The sequence below is a fragment of the Pollicipes pollicipes genome, unplaced genomic scaffold (genome assembly GCF_011947565.3).
Source record: "Pollicipes pollicipes isolate AB1234 unplaced genomic scaffold, Ppol_2.1 Scaffold_4219;HRSCAF=4965_pilon_pilon_pilon, whole genome shotgun sequence".
NCBI lineage: Eukaryota > Metazoa > Arthropoda > Thecostraca > Pollicipedomorpha > Pollicipedidae > Pollicipes > Pollicipes pollicipes.
The window spans coordinates 31,837,485-31,858,084 of NW_023596448.1; the positions used below are offsets into that span (position 1 = coordinate 31,837,485).

The 20,600-nt window shown below is 58.8% G+C and overlaps 2 protein-coding genes across 2 annotated transcripts; both read left to right on the top strand.

The window, feature by feature from the left end:
* The first annotated feature begins 279 nt into the window (after positions 1-279).
* Positions 280-6,784, top strand: viaf (viral IAP-associated factor). Its single transcript, XM_037218776.1, has 7 exons — positions 280-362; positions 554-603; positions 1,124-1,253; positions 1,825-1,961; positions 3,496-3,584; positions 4,257-4,465; positions 5,660-6,784. Exons 2-7 carry the CDS (start codon positions 598-600, stop codon positions 5,794-5,796), a joined length of 708 nt encoding a protein of 235 aa, XP_037074671.1. The 5' UTR covers positions 280-362; positions 554-597; the 3' UTR covers positions 5,797-6,784.
* Positions 6,785-8,067: 1,283 nt separating this feature from the next.
* On the top strand, positions 8,068-19,755 carry LOC119095195 (uncharacterized). The gene is made up of 15 exons (XM_037218068.1): positions 8,068-8,169; positions 11,708-11,805; positions 12,045-12,260; positions 12,683-12,854; positions 13,316-13,401; positions 14,288-14,432; positions 14,880-15,000; positions 15,495-15,674; positions 15,819-15,865; positions 16,196-16,386; positions 17,487-17,689; positions 18,249-18,277; positions 18,533-19,141; positions 19,316-19,377; positions 19,725-19,755. Exons 1-15 carry the CDS (start codon positions 8,068-8,070, stop codon positions 19,753-19,755), a joined length of 2,292 nt encoding a protein of 763 aa, XP_037073963.1.
* Positions 19,756-20,600: the final 845 nt, after the last annotated feature.

The window sequence follows — 20,600 nt, forward strand, 5'->3', positions numbered from 1 at the left end:
TTTCGTCTTGGTTTCGGCTGTTTCGTCGAATGTGAGGGATAACCTACACGGAACGGTTGCTGGCATCTGAGACCGCATCTATCCGTGTTGAGTTTCGAATCTCAAGCAGATTTCTCTAAAATATGTCATGTGAAATTTATTGAATATTTATATTTTCCAAAACTCGTGGTTTTTACTTTTCATGATGAATATGGAAATAGCCTACCTATCATATATTAGGCTGAGCATTATCCGCTAGAGGCGTCCTAGTAGTAGTCTGAACTCACACGGTACCTGCGATGTTCGGACACTAAATAAGGAGTGTATGGTACCGTCATTCGCGTGGTCACGTCTGATGGGCGTATTTGTGGTGGCCTGTGTGTGTGAGTATGACCTGGTGCTGTTTGGCGCTATTGCTGTTTCGTTCAAAAGGTTGTTTGTTGTGAGGCATTTTGACCACATTTTGCATGGAAATGCGGTGCAGTGAAGAATGACGGCTTGCTAAATTGGATGACTGTAATTTATGCTGAGCTCGCTTTGCCCCGCCGAATAAGTAATAGGATGCTGATTTCAGAGCCCTTGGACCTTCACGTCAAGAGTAGTTATCAACCAAGCACAATGCAGGTAGGTAGCAATGTGGTGAAGACGTTGGAATGATGTGTACTCTACATGGTTTGATGACTGCGTGGTTTGATGACTCATCTAAGCATCACTTTTCTACATAGTTAAGGACTTCCGAAGGGTGTGGAGATGGGAATGACTTAGGACCATTATTTTGACATCCTACCTATTTCATTGCATGGAAAGAACTGTGTTCAACAACTTGTGTCACCTGACATTTGATGTTTGTCAGGTCCAAATGTGACTTCTAATTTGCTTGCTGCTTATGCATGTGTATTGACCATGGCTGAAATAATGAATCTACATTTTATTATTGTCATATTTTTCAATGCCCTGTGTTGTTGCAGACTTAACACATTTATGTATCTTGACAAATCCTTGCATGGATATATGTATATATGCATGTGCCACCCAGCATGCACAAAGTCAAAATTACCTTATGTATGCATATCAAGAAGCTGATACTGTCCCAAAGCCTGATCAGTGCTAGAAAAATTGACTTCTGCTGTCGGTCACTTTCCAGAACACCAATGAAGACACAGAATGGAACGATGTGCTACGTGCAAAAGGCATTCTGCCAGCAAAAGAGAAAGAAATTACAGAACAAGACATTGTTCAGATGGTAGAGGACACTGTTTCCAAGAAAGTCAATGGTAAGTCACTTGCACTCAGGCTAGTATTGATAGATTCATCCTGATGATCCTGTATGTTGGTTTTCATGAATATGCCAATTCTGCTAAAATTTTGCAGGCAGAAGCATAGGCATATAACAGACTATGATTAAGTTTATTGTACCATGCTTCCAGTGGTGTTGTACCACATTTTATCATTGATATTGTGCCAGTTATCCAAAACTTCATGTTAAGGGTGATTGGTACCACAGACATCATTTCCTTAGAATAGAATCTCTTGCCTTCAGCAGGTCCATGCTGCTAGTTACCAGTCATCATAGACATGGATCATACTGCTTGTTACCAAATACCATGCATAGTTGTGTCACGACAGCTTAGAGCAGTTTTTCACAGACATGGGCTATGCTGCTCATTACCAAATACCATTCATAGTTGTGTCACAACAGCTTAGAGCAGTTTTTCACAGACATGGGCTATGCCGCTCATTACCAAATACCATTCGTAGTTGTGCCAGGACAGCATAGAGCAGTTTTTCACAGACATGGGCCATGCTGCTTGTTACCAAATACTGATCAGACAGCATATTCACTAGGCCGCAGTCTGGGCGAGATGAACCTGGACGAACTTGACGAGCTGGAGGACGACGAGGACGAGCGCGTGCTGCTGGAATACCGGCAAAAGCGCATCGAGGAGATGCGTGCCGCTGCCCGCGCCGCCAAATATGGCGAGGTCAGTGCCTGTGACCCTGCTTTATGGGGCACAAGGTGATCAACCCCATGTCACTGAGTGCATTGCTGTGAGTGAGTCCAGTATCGGTTTCTCAAGCATTGTTTACCATCCTTCTGATGCACATAGATGGTTGGATGCAGGGATGACAGTGTCCCAAAATGCTCGAGGGGTGTGGTGCGATTTGTTGTCGGCCACAGCCCTCGAGGGTCAGGTACGCGCCGAAGAAAATAAGGGACGGCGAGGACTGGACTGGAACCTGCGGCGAGCCGAGCATTACCAGTGACCAGCTCGATGCACAGAGCACAGTGGCTCCACGGGCTCGGGACTGGTGCTGCTGCGGTCTCGGGAGTCAGGATGCAGTCGAGTCACGGCAGGGAAAACTGCGGCTGATGGTCTCTATCCGGCTCGCTTCTCCCCGTGTTGACACCAGCCGCGCTCTGCGGCGTCTCCCGGTCTTAGATGTTTACACGGAGTATGGTAGCGGCTCACCACCCACCTGCCAACTAACGGCAGCGCGTTGCGCCGCACCTCCTGCGGGGCTCCGGTTCCGGCGCCCAGTGGAGCCGCGTCAGCAGCTGTTCAGTGGCCGCTGCAGTGCTGCCTGATCCTGGACACCTCCAGCCCGACCCTGGACACCTCCAGCCTGACCCTGGACACCTCCAGCCCGATCCTGGACACCTCCAGCCCGACCCTGTACACCTCCAGCCCGACCCTGGACGCCTCCAGCCCGACCCTGGACACCTCCAGCCCGATCCTGGACACCTCCAGCCTGACCCTGGACACCTCCAGCCCGACCCTGGACACCTCCAGCCCGACCCTGGAGACCCTGGACGCCTCCAGCCCGGCCCTGGACACCTCCAGCCCGACCCTGGACACCTCCAGCCCGATCCTGGACACCTCCAGCCTGACCCTGGACACCTCCAGCCCGACCCTGGACACCTCCAGCACGACCCTGGACACCTCCAGCCCGACCCTGGACGCCTCCAGCCCGGCCCTGGACACCTCCAGCCCGACGTTGGACATCTCCAGCCCGACCCTGGACACCTCCAGCCCGACCCTGGACACCTCCAGCCCGACCCTGGACACCTCCAGCCCGACCCTGGAGACCCTGGACGCCTCCAGCCCGGCCCTGGACACCTCCAGCCCGACCCTGGACACCTCCAGCCCGACCCTGGACACCTCCAGCCCGACCCTGGACACCTCCAGCCCGATCCTGGACACCTCCAGCCTGACCCTGGACACCTCCAGCCCGACCCTGGACACCTCCAGCCCGACCCTGGACACCTCCAGCCCGGCTCTGGACACCTCCAGCCCGACGTTGGACATCTCCAGCCCGACCCTGGACACCTCCAGCCTGACCCTGGACACCTCCAGCCCGACCCTGGACACCTCCAGACCGGACGCGGTCCGGCGGCGCGCCGGCGTGACGGGGTCGCCTCCACCGGAGCGGGCCGGCCGCCGAGGCTGACGCCCGCTCCGCCGTGGAGGGCGCGCGGGCGGCCGGGTCCGGCGGTGACGCGACGCCCTGCTCCAGGTGCGCGAGATATCAGCTGAGGACTACGTCACGGAGGTGAACAGGGCCGGAGACGGCATCTGGGTGGTGTTGCACCTCTACAAACAGGGGTGAGTCGGCTCATTGCGTCTTCTGAAGTGTCGCACGCGTGCTCCGGGATGCCCGGTGAAAATGGACGTCGTGCTGTTCAAATATGGGAAGGTTTTTCATGTAAGTCAATCTTGGGAAATACCGCAGACGTTTCCGAGAACTCCCCAACCTCCGGCGGTTGCCCAATATTCTTTGTTATTTGTCACATTTGCGTTCAAAAATTGCTTTAGTGATATACACCTGTGTGGTCTGGATGATGAACACTCTTGTCAGAATTGCAAGAGTTGGCTGGCTTGGGTTTGTGGTGGACGCCATTACCCGATAGCGCGGCACGACCCCGCCATCTGGTGTCCGGCGTTCCGTCGCACTGCAGTCTGCCCCGTCTTGCCGCTGGTGCTGTCCAATGGTGACGTCACGCATGCAGGATCGGACGGCTGGTGCGGTGATGCCGCTGCGCTGAGCCTTGCTGGGAGTGTCCTTCGTCTGCTGTCGGCTGCTAGTGTCCTGAACCTTTCGTTGTCGTCAGTGGCCATGATTGGTGTCGGTGATATGAGCCCCCTGCCTGGTCGCAGTGCTGCCAGGAAAAGCAGCCCGTGCACTAAGCGTGCTGTGTGATCCGGCCTCTGCCCGCAGTGTCCCATCTGGCCTGGCCCCTGCCCCCAGAATCTCCTGTGACCGACCCCTGCCCGCAGGATCCCGCTCTGCACGCTCATCAACCAGCACCTCACGGCGCTGGCCGGCAAGTTCCCGGCCACCAAGTTCCTGAAGAGCATCTCCACCACCTGCATCCCAAACTACCCGGACAAGAACCTGCCGACGCTGTTCGTGTACCACGAGGGCGCCATGAAGGGCCAGCTGATCGGGCCCATGACGTTCGGCGGGATGAACCTCAAGATCGACGGTGAGAGGCCGGCGGCGGCGGCACGGACGGCCCGCGTACCGAGCGCTGCCCCCCGGCGGTGTTTGGCGCGTGCCGTCAGCCACGCACCGCGAGCGTTGGCGCACGGCGCCCCCCCCCCCCCCCCCATTCGCGTCGCGTGGTGGCGTGGTCTCGTTCGGCGACGAGTGTGGGCTCGCTCTGCTGTGTTGTATGGTTCCACGACATTAGTGATGCAGTAAAAACTCCTACGGACAGGGTGGCTGTAGCATCACTTCTTACACATTACTTATGCACGATATTGCTTCTGCAAGAACTTGCACGCGGCATCAATGCTACATGACAAATCTTATGTTCAAAAGTGTATACTCGTCATTGCCTTTACCGCGAAAACATAGTCAATACTTATACGCAGCTCTACTTTGCTGCAGTTATATGGGTAGTTAGTGCTATATGACTTCTACGCGACGTTAGTCCTAAAGCTGATACTTGTGAACAAGTCTTTACTGTAGATGTAATGAGTGGTGTATGTCTCTTGAAGCGTGCGTTTAGTCGTGGAGAACTTACTTCGTGTATGAGTTTTTACAGTGGAGGTGATGTCGCGTGTAAGTGAAGACCATATAAGTCTGCCCTTTAAGAAATGGCGAGTTAAGTTTTTGCAGGCAGGAGTAATGTGTAGAAGTCAAAACTGTAAAAAATTGTTACAGTGGAAGTAATGTCGCGTATAACTGATGTCATATCACTGCTATCGGTATGAGTTTGTGCCGTAGCACTAATGTCGTGACACCGTGTTGTACGGATCGACAAGCACTGTGCAGGATGAGACACAGGGAAGTGTTGCCGCTGTTGGTGCCGAGGCGCGGTTCGTGAGCAGGGGGGAGTGCCGGTGCTGGCTGCGCTACCGCGGCATATGGCCAGGCGCCGGAGCCATGTGACCAGGTGCCGGAGCCATGTGACTAGGCGCCGGAGCCATGTGACCAGGTGCCGGAGCCACGTGACAGGCGCCGGAGCCATGTGACCAGGTGCCGGAGCCATGTGACTAGGCGCCGGAGCCATGTGACCAGGTGCCGGAGCCATGTGACCAGGCGCCGGAGTCATGCGACTAGGTGCGGGAGCCATGTGACGAGGCGCGGTAGCCATGTGACCAGGCGCGGTAGCCATGTGACCAGGCGCCGGAGCCGTGCTCTGTGTGTGAGCGCCGGGTCATCTGTGCCGCAGAGTTGGAGTGGATGCTGTCGCAGACGGGCGCCGTCAAGACGACGCTGGAGTCGGACCCGCGGCCGCAGGTGCGCGACGTGCTGATGGCGCAGCTGGGCGGCCGCGGCCGCGCCGACAGCGACGAGGACGACTGGTGATGGCCCCGGACCGTGCGACGGACCGCGCTGGTCCCGCGGCGCTCCGCCCGGGTGCGGTCCGAGACCGGGATCTGTGGACCTGGTCTGTGACCGGCGTCCGCGGGCCTGGTACGTGGGCCTGGTCTGTGACCGGCGTCTGTGGACCTGGTCCATGACTGGGGTCTGTGGGCCTGGTTCGTGTCTGAGGCCCGCGGGCCTAGTACGTGGACCTGGTCTGTGACCGGCGTCTGTGGACCTGGTCCATGACTGGGGTCTGTGGGCCTGGTCCGTGTCTGAGGTCTGCGGGCCTGGTATGTGGGCCTGATCCATGACCAGATTCTGCGGGCCTGGTCCATGACCTTGGTCTGGGCACTCGTGACTGGCGCCGGCGCCCGGCGAGAGAGTTCGCCCTAGACGAGAACCGGGCGGCACCGAAGACACCGGTCCGCCTCTGTGTGTGCGAACGCCCGGCTGCGGTCAACTGCTATTGGCTACGAATCGCAGTGATCGATCGCGCTTTAGGTACCGTCGTGATGTTGCGTGGTGGCGTCTTCATGTTCGGGTGGCAATAGTTTGCACGAAGAGCAATCAACAGTTGAAAAGTGGCGTTGTCTTTTAGCTTTGATCGTGGGCTATAGCTGGTGATTGACTCGAGTGTTTATTTTACGGCCATGTGCTTGATTGGCCAGAGACAATTCTGAATGACACTGTGTTACAGCCAGGGTTTTGTAGCATCTGAACCACATGCGGAACACTAGCTTCCGGAAGCTCTTCGCGGAGTTTGGCTCCGTGCCCAGTGTATGCCGCGGCAGTTCGGGGTGCGGGATGAGCCTTGACGGCCTTACCCTTAGGACCCCCCAGGCCACATTGTGTTGGCAGTCAGAATGCTCTCTTTGTGTTTGTTAACAAGGACCTTCTTGGACTGTTGCAGTGCTCATTTGCTGTGACTCACTTGTTAATGTTTGTATTTTTGTACCGAAGTAATTGCTGAAATATAGTTCAGTATGCATTTGGTCACTTCGAGCCCTTCGTGCGTTGAATGTCGTGAAAAACGCTCTTCAAGTGCTTCCAGAAGCTGTAATACCTTTCGCGGCACCCGTATGGCAACATGAGGGAGGGGGCCTCCACCCACCTCTTGCAATAGCGCAACGTTATTAAAGTAATGCGTGGAAGATGGATTGAAGATTGAGTTGAAAGTAAAAATAGTGATGAGCTATGGCGTTGCCGTCGTAGCAATTAACCAGATGAAGACGTAAACTGACGGCACGCTGCAAGCGAATAGAGCAATCGACCGGACGACGTCAGGCGCCATCTTCTCCGAACCCAATCGCGACGGTGGGACGCCGTCGCATAGACCGAGAAAGGTTGGGTACAAAAATGGCGCAGACGCGCGGCTCTGTTCACTGGCCGGTATCCACCCGGAAAATTTACGGTTTTCGCTGAATTTTGGCCACAGTAGCCGAAAACTTAATGGAACAGTAGGATTCAAGCAGTGCGCTCTGAATTGCCGCGTTTTCTTATCGTGATGCGTATACCCTCGCCTGCCGCATATAGCCTAAGTCTTGTTTGTATATGAACTTATGAGTTTTCTTACGTCTGCTCCGCACCCCATTTCAATGATGCGACTCCCGTCCGTGTACATGCAAGTACCTCAACGCCGATGAAATACCAGGTACCATTAGACAACCTTGCGAATTGCATGTAAATAAAGGAAAATTTCGCAACAGGATACGCGGGGAACTTGTATTGCATTCCCTTAGTCTCATGTAGTCACGTCGCGCGGGCGCAGCCAAGGGAATGGGCCGGCCTCCCTCCCCCTCCCCCCCCCCGCCCTCCAGGATAAGGCCCGTGTTCATCTTTTAGCCCCATATGCGGCTTCTGACAGAAAGTTGAAAATTAACGTGGCGACTTATTGCTGAGCTTCGGTATCCCAAGAAAATCCTGGCTGCGCCCATTTCACGGGGCTTTGCAGATGTGTGCGGGTCGTTAAAGTGGCATACAGCGCAGTAGGTTCCAATGATGCGGCGGCATGAAACAAAAATGTGAGTCCTGGGATACGGATGACACAAAAATAGAGACAACGCCATGGTTTCAACTGAAGAAATAATATGTACTAAAAAAAGGAACTTGATATCAGTTTTGACTGAAATTGACTTGCAATGCGCTGGAGAGTGCTACAATTAAACATGTTCGTGTCAGAAATGGAACGCCGCTCTTATTTTGCAGTGCTTTAGCTGGAAAGAGCTCTTCCCCCCAGCAGCTGCTGCTACAATCGACAACATGTAAACAAACATGGCAGCTAATGCGGGTACGAGGACCACGAGAAAGAGAAAGTGTATTGTGCTTCAAGATGAAGACAAGGAAAAAGAGGAGGAAAAAAATCTGCTGAAGGACGTGAGTTTGAATACAAATGTCGCTTTCCAGTGTCTGAACAGGTCCAAGTTTGCTATCGGAGGCCGCCTGATCGTCGGGCGGCAAACTTGGCGCGCAAATCCCGGTCTACTTAGCTGTACGGGCAAGGAATATCTTAAATATATTGCTTAGTGTTCACTGCACACCTGTCATGTGGTGGAAATTTCCGTAGTGCCTATTTTGGTCAGACGAGGAAGATGTCGTGAATTATAAGTTTCAAGGGGTTTCTTCACAAGTGTGTTGGATTTATTATCATGAAATGCATTTGTCTATTCCCACTTCTTATTTGATCATCTTTTTTTGCTGGGAAAATGGTTTGGTCTTGGGGAAAATGGTTTAAAGTCTAATTGTTTATGCATGGGGAAAACATCATGGTTTTTCAGATTTGCCTTCTTATATCTGTTTTGCTGCCATTGCCAGTTCAGAAGAATTCAGGCTAGGTGGCATTGAATGAATACAGACCATCCTACCTTTATGAATGGATGCTTAGTTTGAGCCATTTTGGCATATCTTTCAGCTTAGGAAGATCTGATATGTTATATATTTTGTTAATCTGATGTAATGTTATGTATTGACTGTAGATTGGTGCTGGTCACAATAACTAGGTGGGATGTTTGTGTCCATGTTCATGTTCATGTCCATGTCTCATGTATTGCCAGGTATCCAGAAGGTGTTGTTCTAGTGCCCTAATTTATTAGTTTCTTGATTGTTGTGCAGGTTCAGCTTGATGAATTGCTTCAAAGTGTGACTTGGGAATGGAGGCCAAGAGCAGCTGTCTGCAGTTGAAACTTGGTCCCTTAACTGTATTCCTGCAACCCTAGATGATATTTGTGCACTCAGGATTGGTGTTGGCTGATTGATTGGATAATATCTTCATTGATCTAGATCAGCAATATGATCTCATGTTGTGGTGACCTCCCAAGGCACCTGTGCAGATGTTGAAGTCTTGGAAGTTCCTACCTGTTAATGTTAGCATACCTAAATGATAAACAGATTGGCAGTGACTTGGTCACACTAGGGATGTAAAAAGTTGTCATTGAATTTAGGTTATTGGGTTTTCTCCTCCCACCTCCTAATCCCACCAGACATTGTAGAATGTCTGGTCTTGTGTTAGTGACAAAACCAGCTCTAAAATGTTTTTGGTGCACACATGTCATGTTTTCAAAATAGGACAGCATGAAATGCACTGCTCACCAGTTGTTTTACATCAACACTGAAAACTGATGAGTGAGGCATTGTTGCTGCAACATTGCAGGAGCTGTAGTATTCTATTACCTCCTTTGATGGAGGTACATTAGCTCTGATGGCATGTGCTTTGTTCATCATTGTTTGAAGAAAATGCTAACATATGAAGGCCATATGGTAACAGGTTTGTTTGCCACATAATGATATATAGTTTCTCATGTTCTGACAAACTGCAGTTTTAGTATGCAAAATCCTGTTCTGACATTGGCCATGTTGCCCAGCTGTGTGATCATGCCTTAGAAAAAAGATAGTGTCATCTGTTTTGCTTGAAAAGTATTGGGTTACTACTTAGGAAGTTTTACAGCTTTTGAATATGTATGTCACTGTTATATTACCAGTCAAAACATAGTGCCTGGTGACAATTTGAAGTTGTAACTAATCTGCAGTTGCACAAGCCAAAGTGCTGCCAAGCCAAGCTTCAGCTGTCATGACTGCAATGACATAAATTTTACATAGCATCTTCTATGTTTAAAGGTTCTACAGACAAGCCTTGATGTGACAAAACTTCTACAGACAACATCATTACAGCACTTTTGTACTTTTGTACACAAGTACTTTTGTATAAGAAATCAACTACCAATAAACCTTCCACATCCAGTTCTTCTACAATGATGATTCTACCATCAAAATTTCCAGGTGCTAACTTCTGCAAACTTTTGTCATACACTAGAGTTATTTTAAGATAAAATTTATGCATGACTTCTGTTCCTACACAGCAAAACTGCTACAAACAAGACTCACACCCAATAACACTTCTTTGGATGAATCATCTGTCCAAAAATCGTTGATGCATCAAAAGTCCGTCAAATAGCACTTTTGGTGTCTGACCTTCCATGGACACTGCTTTTTACTTGGCATTACTCCTCTATGAGAGAATTGCCACAGACAAAACATCCATGTGACACTGCCTCTGTGGACTTTGGAATCGACTGAGATTTTGTCGCAGGGTTCCGGGTCAAAGCTGCTGGCACAGTGTCATTGGTGGCAGACACGAGATGTAATGCTGCTAGGATGGTTGCATGTGGAGTGAATACTTTTGGACGTGCCAGTTCGTGCTGGTTACTTTGGTAATTGTGCGCAGTCTCGCCCGGATCTCCGATGCTGACTGACGTAATTCGATCTGTTTATTTCTTGGACGTCTCGAAGGCGAAGGTCATGCCAAAGTCGTGTGTCACATATTTGCGCAACAACCACATTCAGAGGTGGAAAGGTGTGTTGCTACATCTTTGTGTCACAACCATGTACAAAGTCGGAAAGGTATTTTGGTAGATCTTTATATCACGACCATATACAAAGGCAGAAAGGCGGACGAAAAGGCCATGCGATGAACTGAACTTATGTTGCTGCGGGTGTGGTGGGTTCAAGATACCGAAAACAATCTCTGTTTGGACGTGAGCCTCTCAAAATCAGTACAGCCCATACTTGCGAACCACATGCTTGACGCGTCCTAAAACAACTTATCGACAAATGTCAATGTTTACATAACGCATTGAGCGGTTTGATAGCAATTTGGCCCAAGTTCATCGGAGTTGGGACAAACTTTGATATTTTTGCTCTCCCCGGAGGAAAATTGTGACGACACGTTTGACTAAAGCCGTTGGGAGTTTCTTTCCGGAAAAGTTTTGTTGTGTATAGTTAATACTACCTGAAAGTTTTCCCGCCGAAGGTTTGTTGCACAGATGACTTGCCGCAACCTGTTCGTCAATTGGTAGTTAAGTCTGGCAGGGAAGTTTTTTAGAAGTAACTTCACTGACGATTGTTGTGGGTTACCAGTTATGTTGTACAACACAAGCTTTGTTGTACTTTTGCCGAGCACCAGCTGCGCCATTATTCCGTGTAAGCCACGTTCTATATCTCGCCATTCATTGAGCGGGTGGGGCGCGAGGGGGCTCCGCTAAAGCATGGGCCATTGGAGACCGCAGCAAATTCCGTAGCAAATGTGAAGATAATGGACGTACCCAGATATATCAAGCCGGCATCCGGGGCGATCCGGCCAAACCCTTGGCAGTCTCCGTATCGGTTCGCGAAGGGGTGACTAGAAAACGGGGCTAACGCGAAATCAATGCCTCGCTGAGCGCAACTTTAGTGTTAGCGGTTGGTAGCGACCACTGGCTGAGTTCATTACATCTGCTGCGGTCGCCCATGGCGTCTGCTGCTGACGAATGGCTGCCGTGGTGATGACCCCTGGTGACCGTCGCTTGGCTGACAGTGACTCGGGTGACTCGGGCGGTGACTGGCGACGCGGGTGGTGACTCGGGCCTGTTGTCACTTACAGCTGACGGCCGGCCTGAAGAAGGCGCGCGACGAGCGAACCGACGCTGACCGGGCGCTGCTTCGGAAGTACCCGGATCACGTGATCCGCATACAGAAACGGTGAGCGAGGGGCCGGTGGGGAAACGGGCCGCCCTCGGACGGCTTCGGCTCAGGCGGAGCTTTTCATGCAGCGTGCAGATGTGGGTAGGATTGTCCATCGTTTGCAAATGGGGTTCAGTCGGCTGTGGTTGTGATGATGTCATACTTTTCTGGAAGAAGATTACTGCGAGTCCGGGAAAACCCGCCGGACCGGTATCGTCGCCGCCGGAGCCGGCTGACCGACTGCCATCTCGCGGCAGGCTGGAGAAGTACAGAAGCCGCAAAGCCCGCCAGGAGGAGTACGAGGAGCCGGAGTCGGTGATCGCCGACAAGAGCGCGGCGCTGGCGGAGGCCATCCGCGGCGCGCGCCACCTGGTGGTGTACACGGGCGCCGGCGTGTCGACGTCGGCCAGCATCCCGGACTACCGAGGGCCGGACGGCATCTGGACCCGGCTCAGCCAGGGCCGCGGCGTCGGGTCAGTGCTGGCGGCCGGCGGCGCGCGGCCGGGGCGGGAGGGGCGCGGCGGCGGGGCGGGGCGGTAGCCGGCACAAGGACACCGGCGAAGTGTGCCGCGGTAGTCACAGCACGGTGGTCACTGGTGGCCTGTTGCAGCTGAGCGCCGTTCGCCAGCCTTCCGTGAGTGCTTCCGCCTCCGTTTAGGAGATCATGTCGTGAACTGGGGTGGGAAATCACCGGAGGTTGTTCTGTGAGCAGAGACATCACCGGACCCGGTCATTGGTACCGAAATTGGCAATGACGGCGTGGTCACTGGATCAGTGCACTGGACGCCAGACGCTGGCCACAGGCGATCGCTCCGCGCCAGGGCACGCCCGGCCGCAGCTCGCTCGCTGCTCTGCGGCCGGCGCGGCCGGTGACCGGGTACGGTCTCTGACACAGGCAGCACGACCTGACGGCGGCCGACCCGACGCCGACGCACATGGCGCTGTACGGCCTCTGGCAGCGCGGCATGGTGCGGCACGTGGTGTCGCAGAACTGCGACGGCCTCCACCTGCGCTCGGGCCTGCCGAAGCGCAACATGTCGGAGCTCCACGGCAACATGTACCTCGAGGTGGGCGGAGACGTCCCGTGCTGTCCCGGCAGGGTCGTGCGGGGCCGGTTTGGCGGCGGTAGCGCTGGTGGTCAGGCTGGGAGCGGACGGCGGTCTGCGGCGGCGTGGTGTTTGAAGATCGATTGTGCGGGTGTGTTGTTGTTAAAGACTGGCTTGCTGAACATAATGCGATTGTGTGTTGGTGTGTCTTTCTGCACTGTGTAGTGAAGATGGGCCATCTTTTGCAAGTTTGCCATGATCTTGTCGCGGGATAACCCATGCGCTGGCCCAACTAAACAGCGTCAGCCTTTTTATCGCTGGTGCATATTAGTCTGTGAAGTGGTAATTTTTTGCTGGAATGTTGGGCATAGTGCGTAGCTCATCTCCCAGGTACTGTTTAACCCCGGCCGACGGCAGCGTGCCCTCCCCCCTCCCCCCGTCAGGCTGCCTCCCCGTCTGACCGCCTGGCGGCACCCCTGCAGGTGTGCGCCAGCTGCCCGCGCCAGTACGTGCGCACGTTCGACGTGACGCCCAAGACGTCCCGCCAGAACCACAAGACCGGTCGCAGGTGAGGCTCCCCCCTGGCGGCGGCGGCGAGGACCGACTCCAGGGCGGTGGAGCGGCCCGGCTCCGAGGGGCTGGCTTCTGACCGGGCGTTCGGGCCCGGTGGGGACGCCGACTCGAGGGGTTCGCTCAGTGGTGGAAGAACAGGCGATGTGCGATCTGAGGTTGTGTTATGCTTCACTCGGCGCGTCGGACCGCAGCTGATTTGGTCGACGGTGTCGGTTCCATTGGGGCGATCGGTGTTCTGGAGTGGTGTGATCTCTCAGTGGAAATTTCGGCCATGTGGCTGAGTGAGTGGGCCGGTCCTGGCTGGGCATGTTTCTCGTCCCTTTCACACGGTCACCTCTGCCATCTCCCTCCCTTCCCTCTTATGTGTGTCGGGTCAGGTCACCGAGCACCCCGCACGGGGCGTATAGCTCACTTCCTAGCGTCGCCCCGCCCCTCCCGCCCCGTCCCCCTCCACTCTGTCCGCCCCGTCCCCCGCCGCTCTGTCCGTCCCGTCCCCCGCCGCTCTGTCCGCCCCGTCCCCCTCCGCTCTGTTCGCCCCGTCCCCCGTCGCGGTGTGCCGCTCTGTCTGTCCCGTCCCCCGCCGCTCTGTCCGCCCCGTCTCCCTCCGTTCTGTTCGCCCCGTCCCCCGTCGCGGTGTGCCGTTTTGTCTGTCCCGTCCCCCGCCGCTCTGTCCGCCCCGTCCCCCTCCGTTCTGTTCGCCCCGTCCCCCGTCGCGGTGTGCCGCTCTGTCTGTCCCGTCCCCCGCCGCTCTGTTCGCCCCGTCCCCCGCCGCGATGTGCCGCTCTGTTCGCCCCGTCCCCCGCCGCGATGTGCCGCTCTGTTCGCCCCGTCCCCCGCCGCGGTGCGCCGCCCCTCACGGTCTGGTCGGCCTCTGCCGCCAGGTGTTACGAGTGCGCCACGCCGCTGATCGACACGGTGGTGCACTTCGGCGAGCGCGGCAGCCTGCGCTGGCCGCTCAACTGGCGCGGCGCCAGCCGGCAGGCGCGCAAGGGTGACGTCATACTGTGCCTCGGCAGCAGCCTCAAGGTGCGGCGGCTGGCGGGCACGGGCACGGGACCGGAACTGAAACTGAGACCGAGACAAAGACCGGGACTGGAACCGGGCACAGGATCTGGACCGGGCATGGGACGGGGCACGGGACCGGGGCCGGAAGTTGAACTGAGACTGAGACTGGGACCGGGACTTGGACTTGGACCGGGGCCGCGGCCGGGACCGGGCACGGGACCAGAGCCGGGCACGGAACCGGGACCGGGACTGATGTGCGGAGCACTGCACTTTTTCCGAACCGTCTTTCCAGCCAAGTGACCTGTCTTAACAGCGTTCTGCTGTGCCGTACGAGTGCCGCCCGTGCAGCCCCTCGGAGCCGCGTCTGGCCTGTCGCGATGGCCGAGCCCTCCCGCAGCGACCAGTGCGGGGCTGGCCGGGAGACCCGCCGGCGGCGGAGGTGCCGCTGACGCCCGCCGCCGCCGGCAGGTGCTGCGCAAGTACAGCGGGCTGTGGTGCATGCACCGGCCGCCGCACAAGCGGCCGCGGCTCTTCATTGTCAACCTGCAGTGGACGCCCAAGGACGAGGCGGCCGCGCTCAAGATACACGGTGAGGCGCCGACGACGGGCGGGGGAGGGGCGGCGGCGGGGGGGGGGGGGGCTTGAGTGGCTAGCTCAGGGACAGGTCGTGCTGAGGGGCTGTGTACTCGGCCAGCAAATGGGGTGGAGACCAGAGGTGTGGCGGTGGTTTGGGGCTGGACTGTCGAAGGCTGACAGCTGGGTTGGCGTGAGATTGGGGCAGGCCTTCTTTCACTACTCCAGCCAGTCTGTGTGTGCAACCCGTGTGCGTTCGTGGCGGCCGTTTCGTCGTGTCGAAACCCGCCCGAGTCTTGGCAAACCGCCGATGTGGAGAAGTACCAGCGTGGCGTGTTGTTCCCGCACCTACCCGTTCTTGTCACTGCGGCAAGTTACGGCCCAGCGCGCGTGATTACGTATCGCGCCGCTGCGGTCCTGTATCCTCGATGTTGTCGAAGCTTTGTCACTTGATGGTCGCCACGTGACCTGACCTGACCTGGCGCTGCGCCGCGCCGCGCCGCGCCGCAGGCCGCTGCGACGACGTGATGGTGCGCGTGATGGAGCACCTGGGCCTGCCGATGCCGCAGTACTCGCGCGCCACCGACCCGCTGTTCCGCCTGGCCACGCCGCTGCATCGGAGCGAGGCGGTACCGCGCTATTGCCTGACGCGGCCCGACACGCCGCCCGGCGCCGACGACCAGCTGGGGACGACCGCCGCCGGGCCGCCGCCGCACGCCGGCGGCCGGAGGCAGGCGGCGTCGCGCTGGGGTCGCCCCGAGGCCGGCGCCGGGGACGAGCCGGCGACGGCGCCGGGCCGGTCTGCCGAGGTCAACACCGAGCCGGGGTGGCCAGACGAGCCGGCGGCTGCCGAGCAGGAGCGGTCCGGCCACCTCAGGCAGGCGGGCGAGCCGGCGCCGGCGCCGGCGCCGGAGCGGCGCGCCGCCGGCCCGGTGGAGTGGGCCGTCTCGCCGCAGAGTCCGCCGCTGCTGCCGCCGGAGCGGGCGGCGGCCGGCCGCTCGCTGCTGCTGCGCACGCTGCTGGCCGGCCGGCCTCCGCCGCCGCCGCGCCGCGCCGCCAGCCCGCCCGCCGCCCGCGACGCCGGCCGCTCCTGCTCGGGCCGCGGCCGCGTCCCGGAGAGCGCCGCCGGCAACGACGGCCGTGGCGGCGACGCCGGCCGGCAGGAGCCGGGCGCCGCGTCGCCGCCGGCCTGCCACGTGACCGAGCTTCAGGACGCGCCGTCGCCGCCGGCCTGTCACGTGACCGAGCTGCGGGACGCGCCGTCGCCGCTGGCGTGCCACGTGACCGAGCTGCGGGACGTGCTGGTGCAGACGGACCCGATCGAGTGGCGCGAGGACGAGTTCACCATCATCGAGGGCTTTGAGCAGGCGGCCTGCTCGCCGCCGCAGGCCAGCGCCGACAGGTGAGGCTGGGACGCCGGCGCCGGTCGCTCCAGCCGCCGGGCGGCGCCGCCTGGCGGGCGCGGCGCGCTGCAAACGCACCGTGTCGTCGGCAGACGGGATCATGGGGTGGGAGTTAGCCTGCAGGTGCGGATGTGCATGCATTACTCTAAAGTGTAGCATGTATGTTCTGTGTGTGTGTGTTAGCATTGAGCACATGGTGTCTGAAGTTATGGGCAATCAGATGCAACCATTTCATTCATGTAAGCTCATGATTATGATCTGATGGCGTTTGATGTTGGGTTGATGGCCTTCCCAGCAATAAGCTGAAGAGTTGACCTGACCCAGGCCATACTCTGACCATGTGACCTGACCCGGCAGCAGCGTGACCTCGGACCCAGGTCACAGTCTGCTCATGTGACCTGACCCGGCAGCAGCGTGACCTCTGACCCGGGCCACAGTCTGACCATGTGACCTGACACGGCAGCAGCGTGACCTCTAACACGGGCCACAGTCCGACCATGTGACCTGACACGGCAGCAGCGTGACCTCGGACCCGGGCCACAGTCTGACCATGTGACCTGACCCGGCAGCAGCGTGACCTCGGACCCGGGCCACAGTCTAACCATGTGACCTGACCCGGCAGCAGCGTGACCTCTGACCCGGGTCACAGTCTGACCATGTGACCTGACCTGGCAGCAGCGTGACCTCGGACCCGGGTCACAGTCTGACCATGTGACCTGACCCGGCAGCAGCGTGACCTCTGACCCCGGCCACAGTCTGACCATGTGACCTGACCCGGCAGCAGCGTGACCTCGGACCCGGGTCACAGTCTAACCATGTGACCTGACCCGGCAGCAGCGTGACCTCTGACCCGGGTCACAGTCTGACCATGTGACCTGACCTGGCAGCAGCGTGACCTCGGACCCGGGTCACAGTCTGACCATGTGACCTGACCCGGCAGCAGCGTGACCTCTGACCCCGGCCACAGTCTGACCATGTGACCTGACCCGGCAGCAGCGTGACCTCGGACCCGGGTCACAGTCTAACCATGTGACCTGACCCGGCAGTAGCACGACCTCGGATCCGGGTCACAGTCTGACCATGTGACCTGACCCGACAGCAGCACGACCTCGGACCCGGGCCACAGTCCGGACGGGCGCTGCTCAGACCTCTCCCACATCCGCCTGCTGGACGGGGACCGCAGCCAGTTCTGCCTCAGCGACGACTGCCTGGACCAGCTGAGCTCCAGTGACGTCATCTTCATCGACGTGACGTCGACGGCGCCCGGTCTGATGGACCACGACTACACGCGCGTCACCGCCGGTGAGTGCGGCTCGGCCGGGCCGGCAGCGGCATGGCCCCGAATCACGGCGGCGGCTGCAGGATGGGACGTCTTCAGCCGACGGTGCTGATATGCCAACACAGCTCGGACGGCTGTGGGACGCAGGTCATGTCACCAGGATAATGATGAGGCGACCACGGTGCGGCACGTGGCGGGGTGGCTGGAAGGAGTGATGTTCGGACGCTGCGACCGAATTTGCGTTTTCTTCGTAATAACCTAGTTTCAGTTCAGGTATCCCCTGGCCATGGTTTTTGCAGAGAGTGGTGGTAATTGCAAAAAAACCTTGTGTCGTTATTTCTCGTTTATCGCGTGTCGTCGCGACGTCATCTCATTTTTAGTCCCGTTTCCACTTGTCCGCGCCCTGAGAGTGCCGCGCGTACCGCGCATACCGCTGTGGTTATCGGAGCGTGTGCCATATACCGTACCTTACCGTACGCCATATGCAGTAGCGCCCTCGAAGTAGTACGGCTCGCCGTTACGTTCCCGCTCCCCGTCCTTCTCCGCGTCATCCGCTGACGCCAGCCGATTGTTCCTCGACAGTGGAGTGCGGCGGAGGAGGCCGGCGGGGGGCGTCTCCGGAGGGGCGCCGCTCCCCGGCCCGCAGCGGCCGGCGGACGCCGGAGCCGGGCGGTCGGCGTCGCTCCAGTCCGGCCCCGGCGCCGGGCGGCACGGCCGCCGACGCCGCCGACCGGCTGCAGTGGCGGCGCCGGGCCGACGCCGGCTCGGCCGAATCGGAGGAGGACGGTGACGGAAGTCAGGCGGAGTTGGGGGTCCGATGTCGTGGGGGTCTGGCTGAGTCGCGGAGCGGGGACGGCGGGAGCCAGTTCGACTCGAAGGGCGAAGATGGCGAGAGCAGGGGCGAGTCACGGGGCCATGACAGTGAGAGTCGAGTCGAGCTGCAGGGCGATGACAGTGGGAGTCAAACGGAGTCGCGCCTGGGCGAAGATGGTGGGGGTCACTGCGAGTCGCAGGACGAAGACGGGGAGAGCCATGACGAGTTGCAGGGAGAGGATGTCGCGAGTCAAACGGAGTCGCAGGCCGGAGATTGGCAGGATGACGACGACATGAGTCGATCAGGATCCCAGCATGAGGAGAGCACATGCTCGATCGCGTGGGGCGGCTTCGAAGGCGAGAAGAACGACACGAGTCAGGACGGCGACGTCTTGAGTCGGGACGCGTGGGTCAGCGCGAGTCAACGCGAGTCGCTGGGCTGGGGCGACGGCAGCCAAATGGAGTCGCAGAACGCATGCGACGGAGGCGATGCGAGTCCCATGGAGTCGCACGGTGCGGACGCCGGTGGAGTCGACGCGCGGAACGGAGACTGCTCGAACCGGGACGCGTGGGTGGACGCGAATCAGAGCGAGTCGCTGGACGGCGCGAGCTCGAGCGCGTACGACCCGTTCAACGACGAGGGCCAGCCGGGCTCGCTGGGCGCCGGACCGAGCCGAGCGCGGCGTGGCGGCGGCTCGCCGGACGGCGGCGAGGCGGGCGAGCTGGCGGAGTGGGCCGCCGGCGGCCGGTGCGAGCCGCTGGCGTGGCTGGAGGAGGACGGCGGCGACGAGCAGGGGCGGCCGCGCCGTTCGGGCCGCGCCTGCTCGCGCCGCCAGGTCAGCTACCGCGAGCAGTCGACCGACTCGGAGACCGACTCGAACGCCTCGGACCTGACCGAGCCGGAGCCGAGCGGCGGCAGCGGCGCCAGCAGCAGCGACACCGCCAGCTCGTCGGAGGAGTCGGACGCCGCCGACTACGTGCGCTTCCAGGCGGTGTTCCGCGTATCGCGCCGGCTGCTGAAACCGGTGCTGGCGGCGGCCGACGACCAGCCGTCGGCGTCGGCCGGCGCCGGCTGGTACGGGCGCGGCTGCAAGGCGCGCCGTAAGCAGCGGCGCGCCCGCTAGGCCGCCGCTCTGCGGCAGCGGCGGTGGGACGCGGCGCCCCCGGCGCTGGACGGCCGCCCAGCGCCGGCGGGCGGCGCGCGACGTGTGCTCAAAAGGCTCTGCGTGACGCGCGGCCGGGCAGCGCCGCGCGATCTCAGTTCTGCCTGCGCTAACCGCCGCCGGCTGAAGGTTCCTGTTGCGTCAGCTCCCCGCCGCCGCGCGACGCTCGACGCCTAGCTGGCCGGTGGAAGCAAGACAGGTGGAGGTTGTGCTAATCATGCCTCGCTGATATTCGCGTGTTCTGTCTGCGGTCGCATAGCTAGGCTGCATCGTGTCGAAGCCATCGACATCGTCAGTTTTGCCGTGACTGATCATGTGTAGCAACATTGCTAACGCTGTATTGGCGTGCCGTTGTGTCCGATTGCCCCTGCGAGGGCCCCCTCGGCGGTGCCGACTACCTCCGCGTCCGCGGCGGCCGTCCGGCCGCCCGGAGCGCTCGGCGGCGCGCGAGCGCCGCCGAGCGTTACAAACAGAGTTTGTACCGCCCGCGCACCCGCCCGCGCGACCTCCTGTGTTTACACAGCACGAGACGACCAAAGCGTCCCGCCGGCCGGCCGGGCGCAGCCGACGCCGGCGCCGGCCGGGCCCCGACCCCGCCGACGGGCAACCGCCGAACCTCAGCCGATACTTCCTCCGCCGTTGGACACCGCCTCCTGCCAAGCGTGCGCGGCCGCGTGTTGTGGCCCGGCAGGGCCTGGGAAATCGTGTACCGGGGCGGCCGGCGGCCGCGGCCGCGTTCGCGCCGCGCCGCGCCGCGCCGCGCCGCGCCGCCGGCCGCCTACCGCGTTGTGATACGTGTTCGCATGCGTGACGTGTGCGCGTCTTTTGTACCCCGATGCTCTGTGGTCTCTGAATCAGATCGTCTCTGATTGGCCCGTGTCTCTGGCCGTCTGCGCTGCGTTGTGGGCGAGGGTCGGGTGAGAGGCAAGCGATTCGTCCAGGGCATTGAGAGATGAAA